Raw genomic sequence first — 18,597 nt, forward strand, 5'->3', positions numbered from 1 at the left:
GGCCCAGAGAAGAAAAATGACTTGCCCAAGGTCATGTCACTAATGTTAAGTGACAGAGACGACGGCCCAGCCTAAGTTCTGCCATCCTCAAGTGCCACCCCTCACCACTTCCACCATGGCCACCTTTCAAAATGGGTCTGCAGTTCAAATGAGTCCGTGTATTGACATAACTTGAAAATTTTCACGAATTACGTGAAGGTGCTCACATCTCTTCAAAAAGGCTACTTGGCAAGATTGTGCTCTGTACTGGGAGCCATTAGTTCCTCCTTGGGAAACAGGCTCTGGAGATGAAATCAGACCAAAGTCCCCAATGGCAGGTATTAGCTGTGTGATCTCAGGCAAGTCGCTCAGACCCTCAGAACTTCAGTCTCCTGAGCAACAGGGTGGGAAATTACACCAAATTCTTGAATAAGAATTAAGCGAAGCAAGGTGAATTAACCTTAACAGTGCGCCTAAAGCACTCACATTAGTTGTTTTAGTTTTGCGTGCTTATTGTTAAGTATTACAGTAAATGCCGCTTTCTCGCGTTATTTGTATGACTTTGTAACAAGTCAAAGACGTTTTTTGCCAGAACAGATTGGAGATCTACTGACTGGAGGTAACTTGGGGATTCCACGTTTTTTGTATTTTTTTTTTTTTCCCCTCCAACTCGGCACTGGAGCCTCGGACTCTGGCAGTGGCTGATCCAGGCTCAGGACACGAGAGGCAGAAATACCAGCGCGCAGCATGGGCAGGGCCGTTTCCAGGCCCTCCCGCAGGGGCAGGCCCTCCCCTCGCCTTCCCTCCCGGATCCAGGGCTTTGAGAAAGAGGGCGGCTGAGGCCCAGAGGCAGCCCTGGGCCTGTGCCCCAAGCTCAGCCCCCGCCAAACCCCTCCTCCCGGAGCGACCCAAGGTCTAGCATCCAGCAAGCTGGCGCGCTCCCCTGCAGCCCGCGTGGGAGGACCCGGGCTGTACACGTACTCTTTAGATCCTGCCCCCAGCCGGGAAGCAGAACCCGGGAAAGCCGCAAGCAGCGAGCGCCCTGGGAGGTGTTGCTGGAGGAGAATGCCGAAGAGCGCAGGATCGGTGCCCAGGCTGGCTGCAGAGCCAGAAAAAAGCAAAGGCTAGACAACGCAGCTAGCGGAAGCCTGGCGGATGGGAGGAGGCCAGGAAGGGATTTGGAAGTAAGGAGGGGTGGGGACGGAGAGCTGGGAGCTCTAGAGAACTAAGGATCCGGAGCTTGGGCGCGCAACTGGTCCCCAGAGCCCGGTCTTGGCGATCGGGTGGGAGGGGGAGGGGAAGGGGTGCGGTGCAGGTGACGGGTGGAGTAAATGGATGCAAAGGCTGAAGCTAAGCAGAAAATGGAAGGCAACCTTTCCGAGAACCAGGGCGGGTGAGGACAATCGAGCTGGGGGAACAGTAATGAGAGAGCTGGAGAGGCACAGAAGGAGAGAGAAATCCTGATTGAAGAGTGAGGCCATGGAAGGGTAAGAAATATACTTTGAACAGAAAAACGAAGAAAGCAAAATGCGTCTGGAACTCAAAATTCGATATAGGAAAAAAAAAAATCACGCTAAAGAGAACTTGTCCCGGAAAATGCCGAGAGATAGGGGAAAAAAAAAAAAAAAGGCATCGAGCATACCGCAAGAACAGAAAGTGAAAGAAGGGAGAAAGGAGAGGAGACAAACCAGACAAGAAATAGTAAGTTACTTTTTAATTTCTTTTTCACTCACAAACTACTTACAAAGTTAATTTTGGCACTGACATCCACATAAAATCTCTAGCCACATACACACCAAGATTATGGTATCCATGCTAGATAAAAATGAATCCCAGGAACATGGACACATTATTTTCTTGGTTGCAAAGATCATATTTTGCCTCAAAAATTCCTCAAGTCTTGAAAGTTATCCCACCTTTTGCAGGATATTTCACTCTTGACCAAAGGTATTCCAAAACAAACGACTTCTCCTTTTTAAGGTGTGTGCCAAGGGGTGGCGGGACTCTTAGAGAAAACCACCTTTTCTGAGAAGTTATTAGAAATACCTCCAAGACATTTTAGTATCCCCCTCTTTCCCCAAAGCATCCAGGCAACAAGTCTTGAAATTCCGAGGCAAGCTGCCCACCCTGTAGCACTTTCTGTCACTTGCCTTCAACCATCTGTTAAAAGACAGCGGTGAAACGGGAGGCTGCCGTGGAGCCAGCTTCCAACTTACCTGGTCTGCGCAGGTGATGGTGCTGGAAAGTGTGCTGAAGGGATCCATGGCAGAGCAGCATCGCACAAGCACTTATCCACAAATACAGGACCCAGGGCATCGCAGAGACCATTGCCATTCTCTAAAGAGAACATTAGACAGGAAGGATTACCCCCGGGTTTGAGCCCCCCGCTCCGTCAGTCCCAGTGGTGAGAGAAGGGGGGTCTCAGACGTCATGTGCCTTTGCTACTTTGCTGGTTAGAATTAATGATCCAGAAGAGGTCATGCCACAAGGTGGGACTGAGGGAGGTCACTCTCCATGAGATCATGAATCCATTTTTGAAATTATTCAAAACCAAACTCTTAGGATGGCCAAAATACAGAAATAAAGTTTTTGACTATCTGTTAGGCAGTGTGAAACACTGTATCCTGACTAAACATGCAGTTTTACACAATGATCTTTAAGCTATAGTTATTCCAGGCATTGAAAGGCTGCACGCTCCTGTTCATTCTAACTTCATTGCAAGTCTGACATAAGCCTGGAAGGAAATAGTGGATTCTTTTTTTTTTTTTAATTCTACAGTCATGAATTTTTAATTCCAATGCTGTCGCCTAAACTAAGTAATCATTTCTCAGAGGCATGTTGTAATCTCCTAAAAGAGATGGTCTTTTTGGCTGGACTTAAAACCAGAAGGAATTATCTTCAGCCAGAATGAGTTTCGGATACAAGATCTAAGCATCTCCCCTAGAGCAAAGCATAATTTACAATATTGCTTTGCCTCCTAAGAGCCTATCGTGGCATTTGTTGTAGTGTTGATGAATATGCATATACAGGTGGTATACGTATTTATGGCTGAACATCCACCTTTTCTTAAGCGCTGAAACTTTGACAGTCTTCTCGGCACCTATGAGAATCTCAGGAGCTACAAAGGCTCAACTGCGCTGCATATTGTCCAGTTTCTCAAACAACACCTTATGCTGCATTTCATATTTGTCAAATTAATCAAACTTGAAGCATCATCCTTAGCCAGTGACATGGAAGCATTTTCTATACAGGAAGCCAGTTAAGTATATGCCTTTCTCCTAGATAGATCTTTGGAACCTAGATTGTTTCTTTCTTTTTTTTCATCTTTCCACTGTCAAATCATACACTTCAAGTATTTCAACGCTACATTTAAAACCTCCTAGTGACCTCCCAGTGTGGCTTCTTTATTCGTGGAAATCGGTACTCTTTCCAAAGCTGTGATGTTCGGCAAGCAAAACGTATACATTATATGTGTGTGTGTGTATCGACATAATACAAGATAATTTATGTGTTTTAGGAGAGAGAGAGATGTAGTCTTTAAGAAGGGTTTTAGAACTATAATAGACAAATGGTGACAACCATAATTAAGTGCAAAGTAGGAAAACATTATTTTCAACAGCATGGTGCCTTTCATGCCCCAGTCTGTGATTCACATAGACGATTCACTTTATAATTAGTTTCACAGCCCACTGTTTACTTTTGTGTACAACGGATTTAACCTCATTGTCTTCAGAACTATCGGTGTGCCACAGATGCATTCTCTTCAGTAAAGATAAAGAGCAACACCCCTCCTATGAATTCTGAAATGAATGCATTTGGGTGCCTTTTCAAAATACCCTGCAAATTATAGAAAGACAAAATAGAGGTGACTGTGGCATGCAATGATTGCTTGTGAATTTCAGTTAAAATGCACTAGGAATTCATCTAAACTTGAAGAAAGCCTACCACAATCAAAACAACAGTTTTTCATTGACGGCTTTCCACACAGATCTTAGCACTCAAAAAGATTGCTGTGACTTGACGTTTGCAGTATTTTCCTTCTTTTTCTTTTTTTCATTTAACTTTCTTTAATTCTCAGCATTACTTCCAAGGTTCCTGCATATAGCTCTCTTTGCTCACTCTCTTACCAAGAGGTTGTCTCTATGGTAATAGGTGTTCCCCACCCCCCGCCCCGCAAAATAATGCATTCAGCCCTACATAGTTCTCTAGACCTGACTGAATAGGTTTGAAATCTGCTTTCTGAATCTTAAATCCTTAAAGAGGCTTCTTACCTGAAAAATCCAGCCAAGAGCAGAGTACTCTATTAGTGTTCATTGGAAAGCTCTAACACTTTCTAAAATCCATCTGTGCCACAATTGGAGATTTTTTAAAAAAGAGCTTCCCAATAATCTTCTTTATCAGGATTTAAAAAATATGTTTTTCTCTTCCGATGCTACTCCCACAGTAAAGAAGACATTGGGTTCATTCAGACTGTATTGTCAGAAAAGGAACCAAGGTTTGAGGACTGGAAACCTTGTCATTTTCACCTTTAAATCATCTCCTGGCGTCACCTCTGCCTGACGAGACCTTTGAAGTGATGGTGAGATATTGTGCAGTTTCCTGATGAGAATCAGTTTATAGTTAATGAGGGACCATCCCCACTCCAGTGCATTCAGGGCAGAGTAAGGCAGCAAAATGTAGGAGCAGGGCTGCTATATGGCGCTGTAAGTAGCAATAGTCTCTTTCAATACATCCCTCCTCTGTAAAGTATCACATGTCTTAAAGTGACATTACCCTTTATTATAGCTACATTGAATTGTAATACCTGCCCACTAACTCCTGAACAACTCAAGCAGCACTTTAACACTGTATTGCCAGGTACGTCGTTCTCTTAGAGATTTTACGGATACTATTCATTTGCCGAAAGAGTAAAGAGGGAAGGAGAAACAAAAGAAAAAAGCATTCTGCAAAATACTGATAGTGTTAATGGGTGTTAGACTCCTAACAGCAAATGGGAAAGTGAAATGTAAGCCATTTCTTACCTCTTAATGTTCTTTTAACCAGTAAGTTAACCCAAAATATTGTTGAGTTTACACAAATTTAAGTCTGTCGATTGTTTTTGGCAGCTAAACCTGGGAATATGGTCTATCTAGACTACAATATAGATGTTTATAGGCATAAGCGCAGAGCAAACCTTCTGAGTTTTTTAACATGTTTAATAAATAGAAATATGTCATTTTCAGCATCGAAGACTGGATTTAAATAAAGAAATATGCTCAAGACATTTTTTAAAAATTTCCCTCAAATAACATGCTGGGGTGGGGAGAGGAGACACTCAGAAGTTCAACATTTTGTTTCTAGTATTATGGTTTAGACACTTTCTTCTTTGGAAATATAATGTCACTGTACCTACACATTATCGATGCATATAAGGTGACCTAGTTTTCACTTACAGATTGCACAAGCAATGATTCATTCCAATAACTCAATCAGTTATTTCATGAATCACTTATAAAGTACCTACTATGTGTTAGATGCTGGGGGACAAGGCAGAAAACAAGATTGATGTGATTGCCACTGTCATAGATCATACTGTTTAGTCTTTAATTTTTTTTTTTTTTAAATCAAGGTAGTTCTCAGAATATTCCAGCCTCAAAAACCTCTCCAAGTGCCTCAGAATACTCTCTTGCCTTCCACAGGCGTTATAAGGAAGGTTTGATGCTGCCGTGCGTCTTTAGAAGCCGTTCTCTCCTCTCCTGTTACACAGAGTGAGAGAATGAGAGACCCTTCAGACGCATCAGTCTTCCCCACTGGTCCTGCACAGTTGCACAATACACACAGAATAGCTCTTTGGACCCTAACAACCATTTATTAAAGCTCATCAATAAACAAAGTTCAAGGTAACAGTAAACACAAATCTTAGAGTGAGAATAAGTCGTGCCAAAGTTCTAGATGGTGTTGCGTGTTTCATTTCTGTCATTCATTATTGTTGAGTTGGTGAGTGTATATAGAAAGCTCACACCGACTGTTCAATATCAAGACAAAAATGATAATAACTACAGTAGCAGCAGGTAAGGTTTATCGAACCTTCACCATGTGCTGGCACTACGCTATAGTATGTTGCTTATAAGGTGTAATTTAATCCTTCTTACCACCCCATAAGATAGGTGAAATGATTATTGTCTTCATTTCATGGATGGGGAACCAGAGGGTGAATAGGGAGATTAAGAAACTTGCTCAAGGTATTATAGCTACTAAGTGATAGAGCAGATTTCAAACCCCAATGATCTGGGTCAAGAGCCCACCTCCTAAACGCCAGGATTAAACACTTCATGGAAAAAACAACTCTCCAAAATTAACCACTATATTTTCTCATTTCTTTACCATTAAGACAGACTCAAAAAATTATTATACATTCATTCAAGACTTATATACTGAGTACATTCCAGGCATTTGAAATATAGAAATGTGGAAGGTAGTACTTACCCCATGTCTTTCTTTGTTTGTTTTTTTTTTTGGTTTGTTTCTGTTATGCTAATGCATTAAAAATAAAAGGAAGTTCACATTTGCTAATAAAAGCTATCATTTGAAAATGGTACATTATATTTTTCATTTCTAGGGATTAAACTAAGGCTCAACATAGTTTCTTATCTACAATTCAATTTAATAAACTTGAAACATACTCATGGATTATGTTCAAGGCACTCAGGCGTTGTTAGATTTTTTTTAAACGACTGGAATAAAGACTTTCCCTTACTTTTTTTTTTTTTTTTGCGGTACGCGGGCCTCTCACTGCTGTGGCCTCTCCCGTTGCGGAGCACAGGCTCTGGACACGCAGGCTCAGCGGCCATGGCTCACGGGCCCAGCCGCTCCGCGGCATGTGGGATCTTCCCGGACCGGGGCTCGAACCCGTGTCCCCTGCATCGGCAGGCGGACTCTCAACCACTGCACCACCAGGGAAGCCCCTCCCTTACATTTTTAAGTGGCTTCTATACATGTATGTGATGGAACAAGAATATCAACCTAGTTCCATTTTCTCTTCCAAATACCTTGTCCATTGTATTGCAGCCAATGATCATTTTCCCTAATAATATAAGCATCAACAGATATTGACATTTAAGGCAATTTAGTCCATTCTTCCATCTCAAAGCAAAATTACTCTCACACCTTCCAAAGAAGTTTGGCCTTTGCACCTTTGACCATGGTAGGACTCCATCACTTGATCACTTTACTGTTTAGTGGGCCATAATGTTCTGGCCAATGAGGTATCAACAAAACTGATGGTATCTCTTTGAGGCTGCAGCATTTAATTGTTGAAGCAACACCCTGTAGATCTCTCTTTGCCTCTGGAACAGGGACTAGTTACACTATCTGCCTGGATTCTTGAGAGACTGCAAAGAGCAGAGGCATCCCCTTCCCCTACCCACCCACAATAGATGTAGATAGTAAATAAGAAATATTCTGTTCTTTAGGCAGTTGAGATTTGGGGGCTATTTGTATTTGCACTATAACCTAGTCTATCCTGACTGATGAAGACTTTAACCTATATTGATCATATATTAATTGAATTTTTATGTTCCATTTACTGCCCTAAGCTCTGAGGACACAGCAGTATACACATCAGACCCAGTTCCTGCCTTCACAGAGCCCCCTGCTATAGAAATCCATTGGAGATTTTTGATCAGAGCAGTGATAAATCCAGAGCATTGATGATTGCAGCTAGAATCCCTTCAGGTTCTTATAAGCCAGGAGTTATAAACTGATCACTTACATGCCCACAGCCATGCCCTGCTCAATCATTTGGTTATACAAGCACAATACTGCAAAAGGCAATGGACTACAGCACAATTGTTTTAGTCCTTCCAGTTACATGAATTCAAGATACCTACTCAGTTGGGCCAAACTCCTAAATATATACACTTCAAATACAGTATCTATGTATATGTACATTTGTTTATGTAAAAAAGAGAGAAAATCCTATTTACCAGAACTTCTCCCCATGGAGAAACCCACATTTACTCAGAAGAAAGGCCCAATGAAAATAATTGGGAGTGAAAGATAAAACACTCAGAATGCTTAAATAGCCAAGAATGTTCAGCATATTGCCCTACATAATAAAAGGCAGGGGGAGGGAGGAATGGCAGATAGAGGATGCAATAGGGCAGAAACCTGGAGGGAGGAGAAAATGGTGAGGGGCAGAGAAGCACACAGAGAGCTAAAGAGAGAGAGAGAGAGATATGCAGAGGCTCTCTAGAGGCTCAGAAGAAGAGAACTGAGAACAGAAATGTCCAAAGGGGATTTCCTGGTGGAAAACTATATCCTGTGGAATAGGACTCCACCCTGAGTCTCTTCAAATGATTACAAAAGCTTCAAAATACAAAAAACTCATGTATACTACATGTTATTAAGTTAACTGGGGAACCCACTGAAGGGGTAAAATCTTAGATCCAGGCCCAAAGTACCACCAGAAAATCCCTCATTCCCCTGATGACCACACTTTTCATTTCTCGGCATTAGAAATAAAAGTCATCCTTACTTTAGTTTAAGAACAATCCACTTAATAATTTGGCTAATTTGAATTCACAAATGTGCAGGGAAAACAAATTTGAGACATGCAAGATTTTATGTCTATGCATATTTCTAAACTGAAAAACAACTAAAGGAATTTAAATAAATTACATCTGGGCTGAGAAAGATGCCAAGTTTTGGTCCAATGCAAATGAAAGTGGTTTAGATGTATGCCATTTAAAACAGTTCTAAGTATTTCTTGAAATAACGCATTTTGGCTGTGATTTCACAATGCTGATGTTTTTTCTTGTTCCATTTCAATGGCTAATGGAAATGAAGGCATGGATGAGAGGATCATTGCCATTATCTCGAATCTAGATGTCTTCTGTAACTTTGAAGCCCAATTTCTCTTTTCTGTAGTCACTGGGGCTACCTATCAGTTGGCTGACAATGTCTATTTTCAGTCCCTGATCATGAGAAGACAATAAACCTTTTCTTTTGGCTAAGTAATAATGTTACCCTACCTTTCTCCCGTAACCCAACTGCATAAATCATTTGTGTTACATCACTCTTTTCCTGGAACTCACTTAAAATTTTCCTGTCTACCCTGGTGTCCTAGTATGTGCCCCATACCAGATACACAGCAACACCCCTAGCTTGTCAGTCTTACTTTGGGGCCTAAATAAAGTTTATATACTTCTCTTATGTACTACTCTATTCTGTACCTTGCATTTTTTCAATATGCATTCAAGCTAAGATGAGGAAAAGGATAATGAAGAGAAAAGCAGGTGAAGTACAACAACAGAATGGGAGTTTAAATAATACATAATATTGATGGTGATTGATGATCTTATAATAATGATGATGATGATGATACTATTGTATTAGGACCCTTTTTTTTTTGGCAGGGGAGACTCTTTCTATGTGCCAAGCCCTGGTTAAGCGTTCACATGCTGTGTCTCATTTAATTCTCACCAAAATGCTAATAGGTCTGTATTACAGTGATCTTTATTTTATGGGTGAAAATACAAATTTCAGAGAAGTCAAGGGATTGAACTAATGCCACACCTCTAGTAAGGTTGAAAGACTTTGATGCAAACTCATATTTGATTTTCAGAGCCTAAGCTCTAAGCAACCAAATTCTAGGCAAGCAATATTGGCAAGAAATTAAAAAATGTATATGATAAAGATAAAAGAGCAAGTAAGCAAAGTAAGATGAGCCTGATGTGAAGTTTGAACGTGAAATGCAAAGCATCAGTGATACAAAAGAAGCACTATTTTGACTCTAAGCTTCCTAGCAGTAGAAGTGAAGAAGAGAAAAATTATTTCTTAAAAATTTACAGCATCCATAAGGTAAAAAACCAAACAAAAGCACACAAACCAAAAAAAGCCAAACAACTGCTCCAGAAGGAATAAAAATTAATGGTAACAGAGAATGAGCAGAGGCTGAATCATTTTCTATAAAACTGGTGATTCTCAGTTCTGTAACTTGGACCTGGATACATAATGCAGAATTTTCCGTAACTGTAAGAAAAGGGAAATGGAAGGCAAGATTTCTCTTAGGCTGGAAGAAAAGATAACCTTCGTGTTGGAGTTTCATTTTCCACCTCCAGCAGCCTATCTCTACGATCACTTTATCAATTATAATTCCTCATTGCTTATCTTGTCTGTCTTCCAGGCAGCAGAGAAAGAAAGAATAAGGTCATTTCTTTTGTTCTTTCACATCTCATCTCCTTATTCTGCTTTTAGAACAGAAAGAAAGTTGAAACCACAAACAGCTTCACCTCCATTACACTAATCAAAGTAATAAATGAACTGTCCTTTTAGAGACCAAGTGGTCTCTTCATTACGAGAATATGAACATATTTTATAAGCACATAAAGGTCATGAAAATGACTGCTTTGATAATAATAAAAACAATAACATGATTTCTATGGTTCATAAAACTCTCAGATTCATAGCCGGATTCATCATCGCTATCCCCCATAACTACTCTGATCTAAGAAATGGCCCTTCACCCGCTCAATGGTTCAGCCAGAAATGAAGACGGCCATCTCCCTCTCCATAAACTCCCTCTTTCAACGTCACTTCCTATCAATTTGACTTCCAGTCTATGTCTTAAACCTCTCTATTCTCTCCCTCTCCATTCAAACATCTTCACCCAAGTTACCACCATCTTTCACCTGAACTATGGTAATACTTTCCTAACTAGTCCGCTTGCCTTCAAATGCGTACCTCCCACCCATCTCTTCCCCACTCTGCAGCCGGAGGGAATGTGTTTGAGATGCATGTTGATCATGCCACTCTTGTTATTTGAAAATCTTTCAATGGTTTTTCATTGAGCTTAAAATAAAGCCCAAGTTCATGACCATGGTTGACAGGGCTCTGCATGAGTTGGCCCCTCTCTACTTCCCTAGCTTCATCTTTTACAAACACACTCACTCTCGGCTCCTACTATACTCCTCTCTTGGGTCCTTGAGTAGGATAGGGAAACTTTCCCCCAGTTGTCTTCTGGAATGCTCCAAACCAGATCAACTCATTGTGGTTATGCTCTCATAGCCCTCAGGGTATCATCTCTATAGGTTAACTACCATTGTGAACATCTATTTCTGGAATTATTTATGATATCTTTTACCTCTTTACCAGAATCACCATGACAGAAGGAAAACTGGCACCTCGCTCAGTACCATGTCTTCAGAATCGAGCAGAGATATGCTACCTGACATATAGTAGGCACTCAAACGTTGGCATCATAAATAAATAATAATCAATGAATCAAAAGTAAAATATAAGGCCACTATCAAGATGGCATGCACAGCGAACTGTTTTTCTAGAAATAAGTAGATTTTGTATGCTCTCCAATAGCCTTTATTCATTCTTTTTGGTAGCACACACGTATGAAGTGGCGATACACATTAAGGATGACTCCCTTGCTTGTGTGAGTCTACTGTTATGGCACTAAGTAAAGGAAGTTGGCCCATATATTGTTCAAACCCTTAGCTACCTGCCACTAAATCTGTGTTGGATTCCTTTTTTTTTTTTTTTTTTTTTTTTGCTAGAAGAAAAAAATGAGACTGTCCTGAATTTTCAGCCCTGGTTCTTAGTATTTGATATCCAAATATGATCTGATGGTAGAACTCACAGCTGATCCCTGAAGCATAAAGAAAAGTCTCCAAATGTTAATAAAAAGAAAGCACTTAGAATTTCATTATACTGAACCTAGAAGAAATCCCCCCAAAAGCCTCCTAGTCCAGCCTCTCTGTTCTAGAGGAAATAAAAAGACCTAAGAACGGGAAGAAGCTTACCTGAGGGAATACACTGAGTTCACTTGTGTGGGTCATGTTAGAACACAAGTCTCCTCATCTGATGTTCTCTCTCTTTCTCTCTCTCTCACAGCACTATCCAGTGGGACCTTCTGCAATACTAGAAATGTTCTGTATCTGTGCTGGCCAAGACGGTAGCCACTATCCACGTGTGGCTATCAAGCACTTGAAATGTGGCTAGTGCAACCAAGGAAATGAATTTTTTAATTTTATTTCATTTTAACTAATTTAAACTTAAATAGCCTCATATGGCTAGTGGATACTTTACTGAACAGCACAGCTCTAAAATATACCAGCTAGGTTATGGAAAATAAAACCTGTGATATCAAATAATTTTCAGTAAGCTAGAAGAAAAATTTGAATCACCTGACAGTAACTTTCCAAAACTAGGATATCATAGAGGAAGGTAGAATGGGCTTGGTTACAAGTAATAGAAAAGAAATAAACAAACGAAAACAATGCAAACTGCAGTAAATAATAAAGAGGATGTATGGCTTCTTGCAGGTGCACAGTTCACAGGTGGGGCTCACCTCCAGGTGGGTTTGACCCAGTAACTCCGCTAAACTATCAAGGATCTAGCTCATTTTCAACTCTCTCTCTGCCCTTCAAGGTGTCATCCTAAGGCAGGCTCCCCACCATGGATGAAACACAGCTGCCAACAGCTGTCTGGGCTATGAGCTTCTTCATCCATATAATGGCAACAGAAAGGATTGTTTCGAGAAGCTCTCTCAGATGAACAAGGAAGAGTCTTTCTTAGCTTCCCCCAGCAAACCACTTCTCACGGCTCCTTAGCTTGACTTGGGTCACTTGCCCCTCCTTGAGCCAGTTACCTTGGCCAGGGGGAAAAGGTCACATTGTTGGACTTTGAGCTGCACCATAAGCCCCAGACCCAAATCAAGAGAGAAATCAGCTTCCTCCAAAAGAGATGAATGGAGTGAGGGAGGTTTGATACTTAAATGAAAATTAAGACAATAATGAGGAAGAAAGGATGAATATTAAAGACCATCACAGTGTGGACAAAAGTTAGTAATGTTTTCATATGTCCTTTTAGCACTAAAGTACTTTGCCATTTTTATAACTTTTTTCTACTTATAAAGTAATATATTAGTATTTTTGAAAGGTAGTAAACTTAAGATCTAAATAGAAAAATATTAAACTCATCTAGAATCTGTCACATGAAAGTCACCAGTATTCGTATTTAAGTGCACATTCTCCTTTCACTTTCTAAAAATGCCTGGTTGGTTTGGGTGCTTCTCTCTCTCTCTCTCTCTCTCTCTCTCTCTCTCTCTCTCTCTCTCTATATATATATATATATATATATATATATATATATATACACACATATACACACACACACACGTATGTTTTATAATCTGCTTTTTTTTCTCTGAAAATATCACATTTTCCAATGTCAATAACTATTCCTCTAATGGTGACCTTAATCTACATAACCAACCTAAAGTACTTTTCTTTTTCTAAACATTCCTCATCCCTCTGTTGCTTGTAAATTGTGGTTAATCTTACTTTTGCAGCAGGAAACTTCCTTCTACACAAGACAGAGAATTAACAACAAGAATATTTTTCTTTTCTCTATAGGATCCTATAGATGCCAATGGTTAACTACAACAGAAAAACATAAATCCCCTTTGCCTGCTGTGGGCTTAAATCCTATGAACTTTCCTTGACACTCTAGGTTTGTACCTGATCTGCCTTCAAGTAAATTTCTCTTCTGGTCTTTGTCGTATTATTAATGTGGCTGATTATCTATTCTCGTTTATCTGGTTTGAATTTTAATTGTGGGAAAGAGATAATTTCCAGAAAAAGAAAGTAAACTGAAAAATAGAAATACGTATCTTTTAATCCATATCTCCTTGGGCCTCCCTCCCTTGATTTCTTTATGTTTTGACTTGGTCAGTGAGGCAGTATAATAGAAGGGCTAAGAGAATGGGCTCTGCAGTCCGACAGCTTGGGTCCTTCTTTCAGCAACACCACTTACTAACTGCCCAGTCCTATTTAAGTAATTTTCCGTGAGTTGCCTCACTGATTCAAAGGATTATCATTAAGATGCATATCAGAATGTCTGGCATATTACAAATCTCTATAAACTTTTAAAATTAAATTTGATATCTAGGCTGTAACTAAGATTTAGCTCTAAGTTTTAAGATGTTTTCTTATGCCTTTGCAACCTCAACTTTTTAAATTTGAAACATTCTTGCTCCCCTTCCATCTCCACTTACCTTTCCTATTCCCCTTCCTTCTCCCAGATCGACCTACTTTTCTAGATTTGGTTCTGGTGCACTGTTCTCCATGGAGTTTTTCTTGGCCTCCCAAGTCTAGGATGGACACCCCTCCCCTCCACCTCTATAAGATTCAGTGCCAACCACATTTGCTACAGCACCTACTGCTCGGTACCATATTTGTCTGTTTTCTTTTCTTTTCTCTTCATATCCCTCTGGCCTCAGAGGGACTTTCCCTGACCTTATCATTCCCTTTTTGAAAACATGAAATGGTTTTCCAATGCACAGAATATAATGTGGTTTAAAAACCACTGACCAGGGCTTCCCTGGTGGAGCAGTGGTTAAGAATCCGCCTGCCAATGCAGGGGACACGGGTTCAAGTCCTGGTCCGGGCAGATCCCACGTGCCACGGAGCAACTAAGCCTGTGTGCCACAACTACAGAGCCTGCGCTCTAGAGCCTGCAAGCCACAACAATTGAAGCCTGCGCACCTAGAGCCCGTGCTCCTCAACAAGAGAAGCCACCGCAATGAGAAGCCCATGCACCACAACGAAGAGTAGCCCCTGCTTGTCGCAACTAGAGAAAGCCCGCGTGCAGCAATGAAGATCCAATGCAGCTAAAAATTAAATAATTAATAAAAAAAATTTCAAGTAAATAAAAACCACAGACCACAAGACCCAACACAACCAGTGTCTGCCCATATTTTCAATCTAAATATCATTCCATTCCTCCCTACCTACTCCCACATTCACCATGCTCCAGTCACTCTGATCTTTTCTCAGTAATGCGTTCAGGTATTCATTCATTCAGCAAGCATTCATGCAACAAACCAAGTACAGAGAACACAACTCAAGAACTGGTTCACAAGATAATCATTGCCCCATCTCACATACTCCAAATACTATCTAGATTCAGGACCTCTGTATAGGCTCTAAACTGTTTTATTCATCACTGTTCACTCTCCATCTGACAATGTACCTGGCACATAGTAGGTGCTCAATCAGTATTAATAGACTAGATGAATAAATGAATGTGTCAGTAATGAATAAACACAGCCATTTCTCATTTATTCATGTTTTAGGTGTTTTATGAATTTGCACAATATTCTAAGCAAGAGGTTGGCAGTGGGCTGAGCAGGGAGGAGGCTGGGAAGAATTTCAGATGATGTGTCTGTACACGTATGGGTGTTTGTGTGGGAATCTGAGTCTGAGAACGCCTAAATGTGCATCTCCAACCACAGCCCAGTGCCAGATAGAAAGGCTTTTTGCATTGCTTCTTGTTTTTTCTCATCCACCCTTTTGTCCCTTTCTCCTATTATACCATATTGAAAGTAGGCTTTTCCCACTCTTAGTTTCCACCCTCACGTTCATAGTGTAATGATGAGCATGTGGTATCTCTGAGCTTAGAGAGAATACAGCAGTTGCTAGTTTAGAGCAGAGGAAAACCATTATAAAAAGGAGTTCAAGGGTAAACGTTGGACATGATTGAAGCAGGTAGGACAAAGTACTTGAGCACACCCATACTTGGATTCCCTAAACCAGAGGTCCTCAGTCTTGACTGAGTTACAATAACTTGGGGAGATTTTAAAACTCTAAATGCCCCGGACCCTACCTCAGATGACTCAAAACAGGATCTCTGGAGGTGGAACTCAGGCAACAGTGTTTCTCAAAGCTCCCTGCGTGGTTCCAATGTGCAGCCAAGTTTGAAAACCACTGACTAAAACAAAAACTTACTGCAGTAAGTCTCTAGTCACTGTGGCAACCCCACAAATAACTGCGATCTCTTGTTAATTAGTTGCCAACTAAGAGGCACGTTCTCTGTGTTTAACAGATTGAAGGTTAGCCCAGTGTATGCATCTTTATTGAAAGCTTACTATGTGCTTGATATGATAATATTTACCATATAAGAACTCTATTTCATTAATTTGGGTTTTTTTTCCTACCTCATATTTAACTGCAGAAATGATGTGAACCTTAGGTGTTCCAAGCAATGGTTAGTAAACATCATGATTGCTCCCTTTACATACATCCCCTCTCCCTGATTTTCTATCATTTAGCCACAACCCCCCGTACTGAGCTAACTGCTGGTTCTAGGAGGCTCTCCTGTGGCTCATGGTAGCCCCATCCCCTGGCCATAATCAGGGATGAGCACAAAACTCAGTTTGTGCCAATAATATGCAAGGGCAGGTTTCCAGAGATCTCTTGGAAAGACACTTTTTAATTCATCCAAAACAGCTTTAGAAAGTGATTTTTTTTTTCTTTTCTTTTCTTCCAGACCTGAACAAGGAAGCAGGTCATTGACTAAGAGTCATTAACAAGCATTTGGAGATTCTGAAGAGGCACCGACCCTAACACGAGACTGATACCATGAAAAGTAGAGTGAACAAGTGTGGAAAAATGTCCTTTGATGAATCAAACAAGCTCTAAAGTCCACTCAGTGTTGGACTTGCCCTGTAATATTTTAAGGCAGTTTGAGTGCGGCTTTCCATTACTTGCAACCAAAAGCATCCGAATTATTGGATCATTAAGAGACAGCCTACAACAATGGAAATATAAAACTAAAAATATCCCAAAGATTATTTAACAAAAACTTTCATTTTAAAAATGAGAAGAGGGGCTTCCCTAGTGGCGCAGTGGTTGAGAGTCCGCCTGCCGATGCAGGGGACATGGATTCGTGCCCCAGTCTGGGAAGATCCCACATGCCACGAAGTGGCTGGGCCCGTGAGCCGTGGCCGCTGAGCCTGCGCATCCGGAGCCTGTGCTCTGCAACCGGAGAGGCCACAACAGTGAGAGGCCCACGTACCACGGGAAAAAAAAAAAAAAAAAGGGAAGATTAAGACCCACACAGCTGAAATGACTCACACAAGGTAGCACAATCTACCTGGCCTTAATGTTACATAGAGTTGGACCTGGATCTCAGGTGTCCTCATTTCCAGCCCATTGTTCGTTCTACTGAAGAATAAAGTCTTCATTGAAAACATTCACTTTAATTTTCAAATGTTGCTAAATTAGCTATGATGACCCTAATTTTTAAAATGTCATTAAATCTCCTTGGAACTCTCTAGAAATACATATTCCCAGCCCTCTCTCAAAAGACATACTCAAAGCCTATACAGACCATTTGCTTTCCAAATGCAGACGTCATGAAAGAATATGCAAAACTGTTGAAAATATATATCACACAAGCCACCCCAACCAAAAAAAAATTTTTAAGTTCTATCCAGCTAGGCTGCTTCAGTAAATGATGTTGCTGAATATATAAAATACTTGAATCTAAATTTAAAAATGCTCCCCCCACCCCTTGATTAACCAGATTGTCCCCTCCCCTATATATAGGAACGCTATGTGCCTGAGCCCACTTACCATCTGTCACCACATTTTCCAAACTTCTCTTCCACCCCCTCCTCTTACACAATCTTATCACATAAAAATATTAGATTTCAGGGATTTGTATAATTTCATTAAATTTTCTGAGCCAAGGAAAAATAGAGGAAGTACTGGTATCTCAAACTGACTCAGATTTTGAGTGTCCAACACATACCCGTGGTAGCCACTAATGCCCTTCAGGCACAACTCATGTGCCCAGGAATAAAAAGAATAAGTCTTTTCCCTTATTATGGCATTTCATATTAGGAGTTTTCAGGTGTTCCCCATATTGCCGAGGGGGATTTGGATAGCGTCCAGAGAGTCCTGAGTCATATACCATCATATTGCTTTGTTTATTACCTTTCATAAAGATTTGCGAGTTTTCTCAGATCATTAGAAAAATACTTAGAAGCCAATTGGGGATTATGCATGTTGCTGCTTCCCCTTCGCAGTTTGGGAAATGATTTTTAATCATCTGAATACAGGGCACCTCTACGCACCCAAGTGCTTAAGGTAGAAGCTTAAGAGTCTTCTTTTGTTGCTCGCTTTCCTGCTTCTCACATACAATCTATCCAAAATCTCAGCCAATGCTCTTGTTTCCAGACCCCACAGGAGGTCTTTGAGGAATGACCAGTGAGATTGGCTTTAAAATAATAAGTCCGCTACACAATGAAGAATTGTTAGGGACGGCCCTCTGAACTAGGTTCTTTCCTGCTTCTCTGCACAGGTAGGAGGAATGAGGCTTATAATGAGCATCCTATTATTCCTACCAAACATCCCTCTTTCTCCCATCCCTAACCCAGGTGGTCCCAAAGGGTACATCAATCACAGTGCCTCAACTATTCCGTGATCACAGAGGTAGTCACATGACTCAGGCCTGACCAATCAGGAATTCCCATGTCCTGCCAGCAGAAATTGGTCCAAGTGTGGTATATTATCCAAGAAGAACACTGGGAGAAAGGGATTTGCTCCCTTTATAACATAGACTTGGGGCTACTGGTGACTGTTTTTATCTGCCATTAGAAAAATTCTGTCTGTGGCAGCAGAAAGCACAGTCACACCCAGAGACAAATAATAAAACTGAAAGACAGAAAAGGAAAAAGAGGGGATACGAGAGTGTAAATCAAGGGTCAGCAAACTATGGTCTGCCTCCTGTTTTTGTAAATTAAATTTACTGGAACACAAATACACCCATTTGTTAATGTAC

The 18,597-nt window shown here is 40.7% G+C and overlaps 1 protein-coding gene and 1 long non-coding RNA gene across 3 annotated transcripts in view; one reads left to right on the forward strand and one right to left on the reverse strand.

Annotated features, from left to right (window-relative positions):
* TAFA1 (TAFA chemokine like family member 1) overlaps window positions 1–18,597 on the reverse strand; it is a 699,324-nt gene that overhangs the window by 469,754 nt on the left and 210,973 nt on the right. The window contains exon 5 of the mRNA XM_060163960.1: window positions 2,196–2,316. Within this exon, the coding sequence (XP_060019943.1) occupies window positions 2,196–2,313 (118 nt within the window). The 5' untranslated portion in view covers window positions 2,314–2,316. The remainder of the gene's footprint in view (window positions 1–2,195; window positions 2,317–18,597) is intronic.
* Window positions 1,301–17,002, forward strand: LOC132527969 (uncharacterized). Of its 2 annotated transcripts, XR_009543115.1 has the most exons (4): window positions 1,301–1,680; window positions 4,424–4,558; window positions 13,386–13,482; window positions 16,300–17,002. It is a non-coding gene; the product is annotated as an uncharacterized LOC132527969 (long non-coding RNA). The 2 variants fall into 2 exon arrangements; XR_009543114.1 differs by lacking the exon at window positions 16,300–17,002 and having other exon boundaries at window positions 13,386–13,669.

The sequence above is a fragment of the Lagenorhynchus albirostris genome, chromosome 10, assembly GCF_949774975.1.
Source record: "Lagenorhynchus albirostris chromosome 10, mLagAlb1.1, whole genome shotgun sequence".
Taxonomy (NCBI): Eukaryota; Metazoa; Chordata; class Mammalia; order Artiodactyla; family Delphinidae; genus Lagenorhynchus; species Lagenorhynchus albirostris.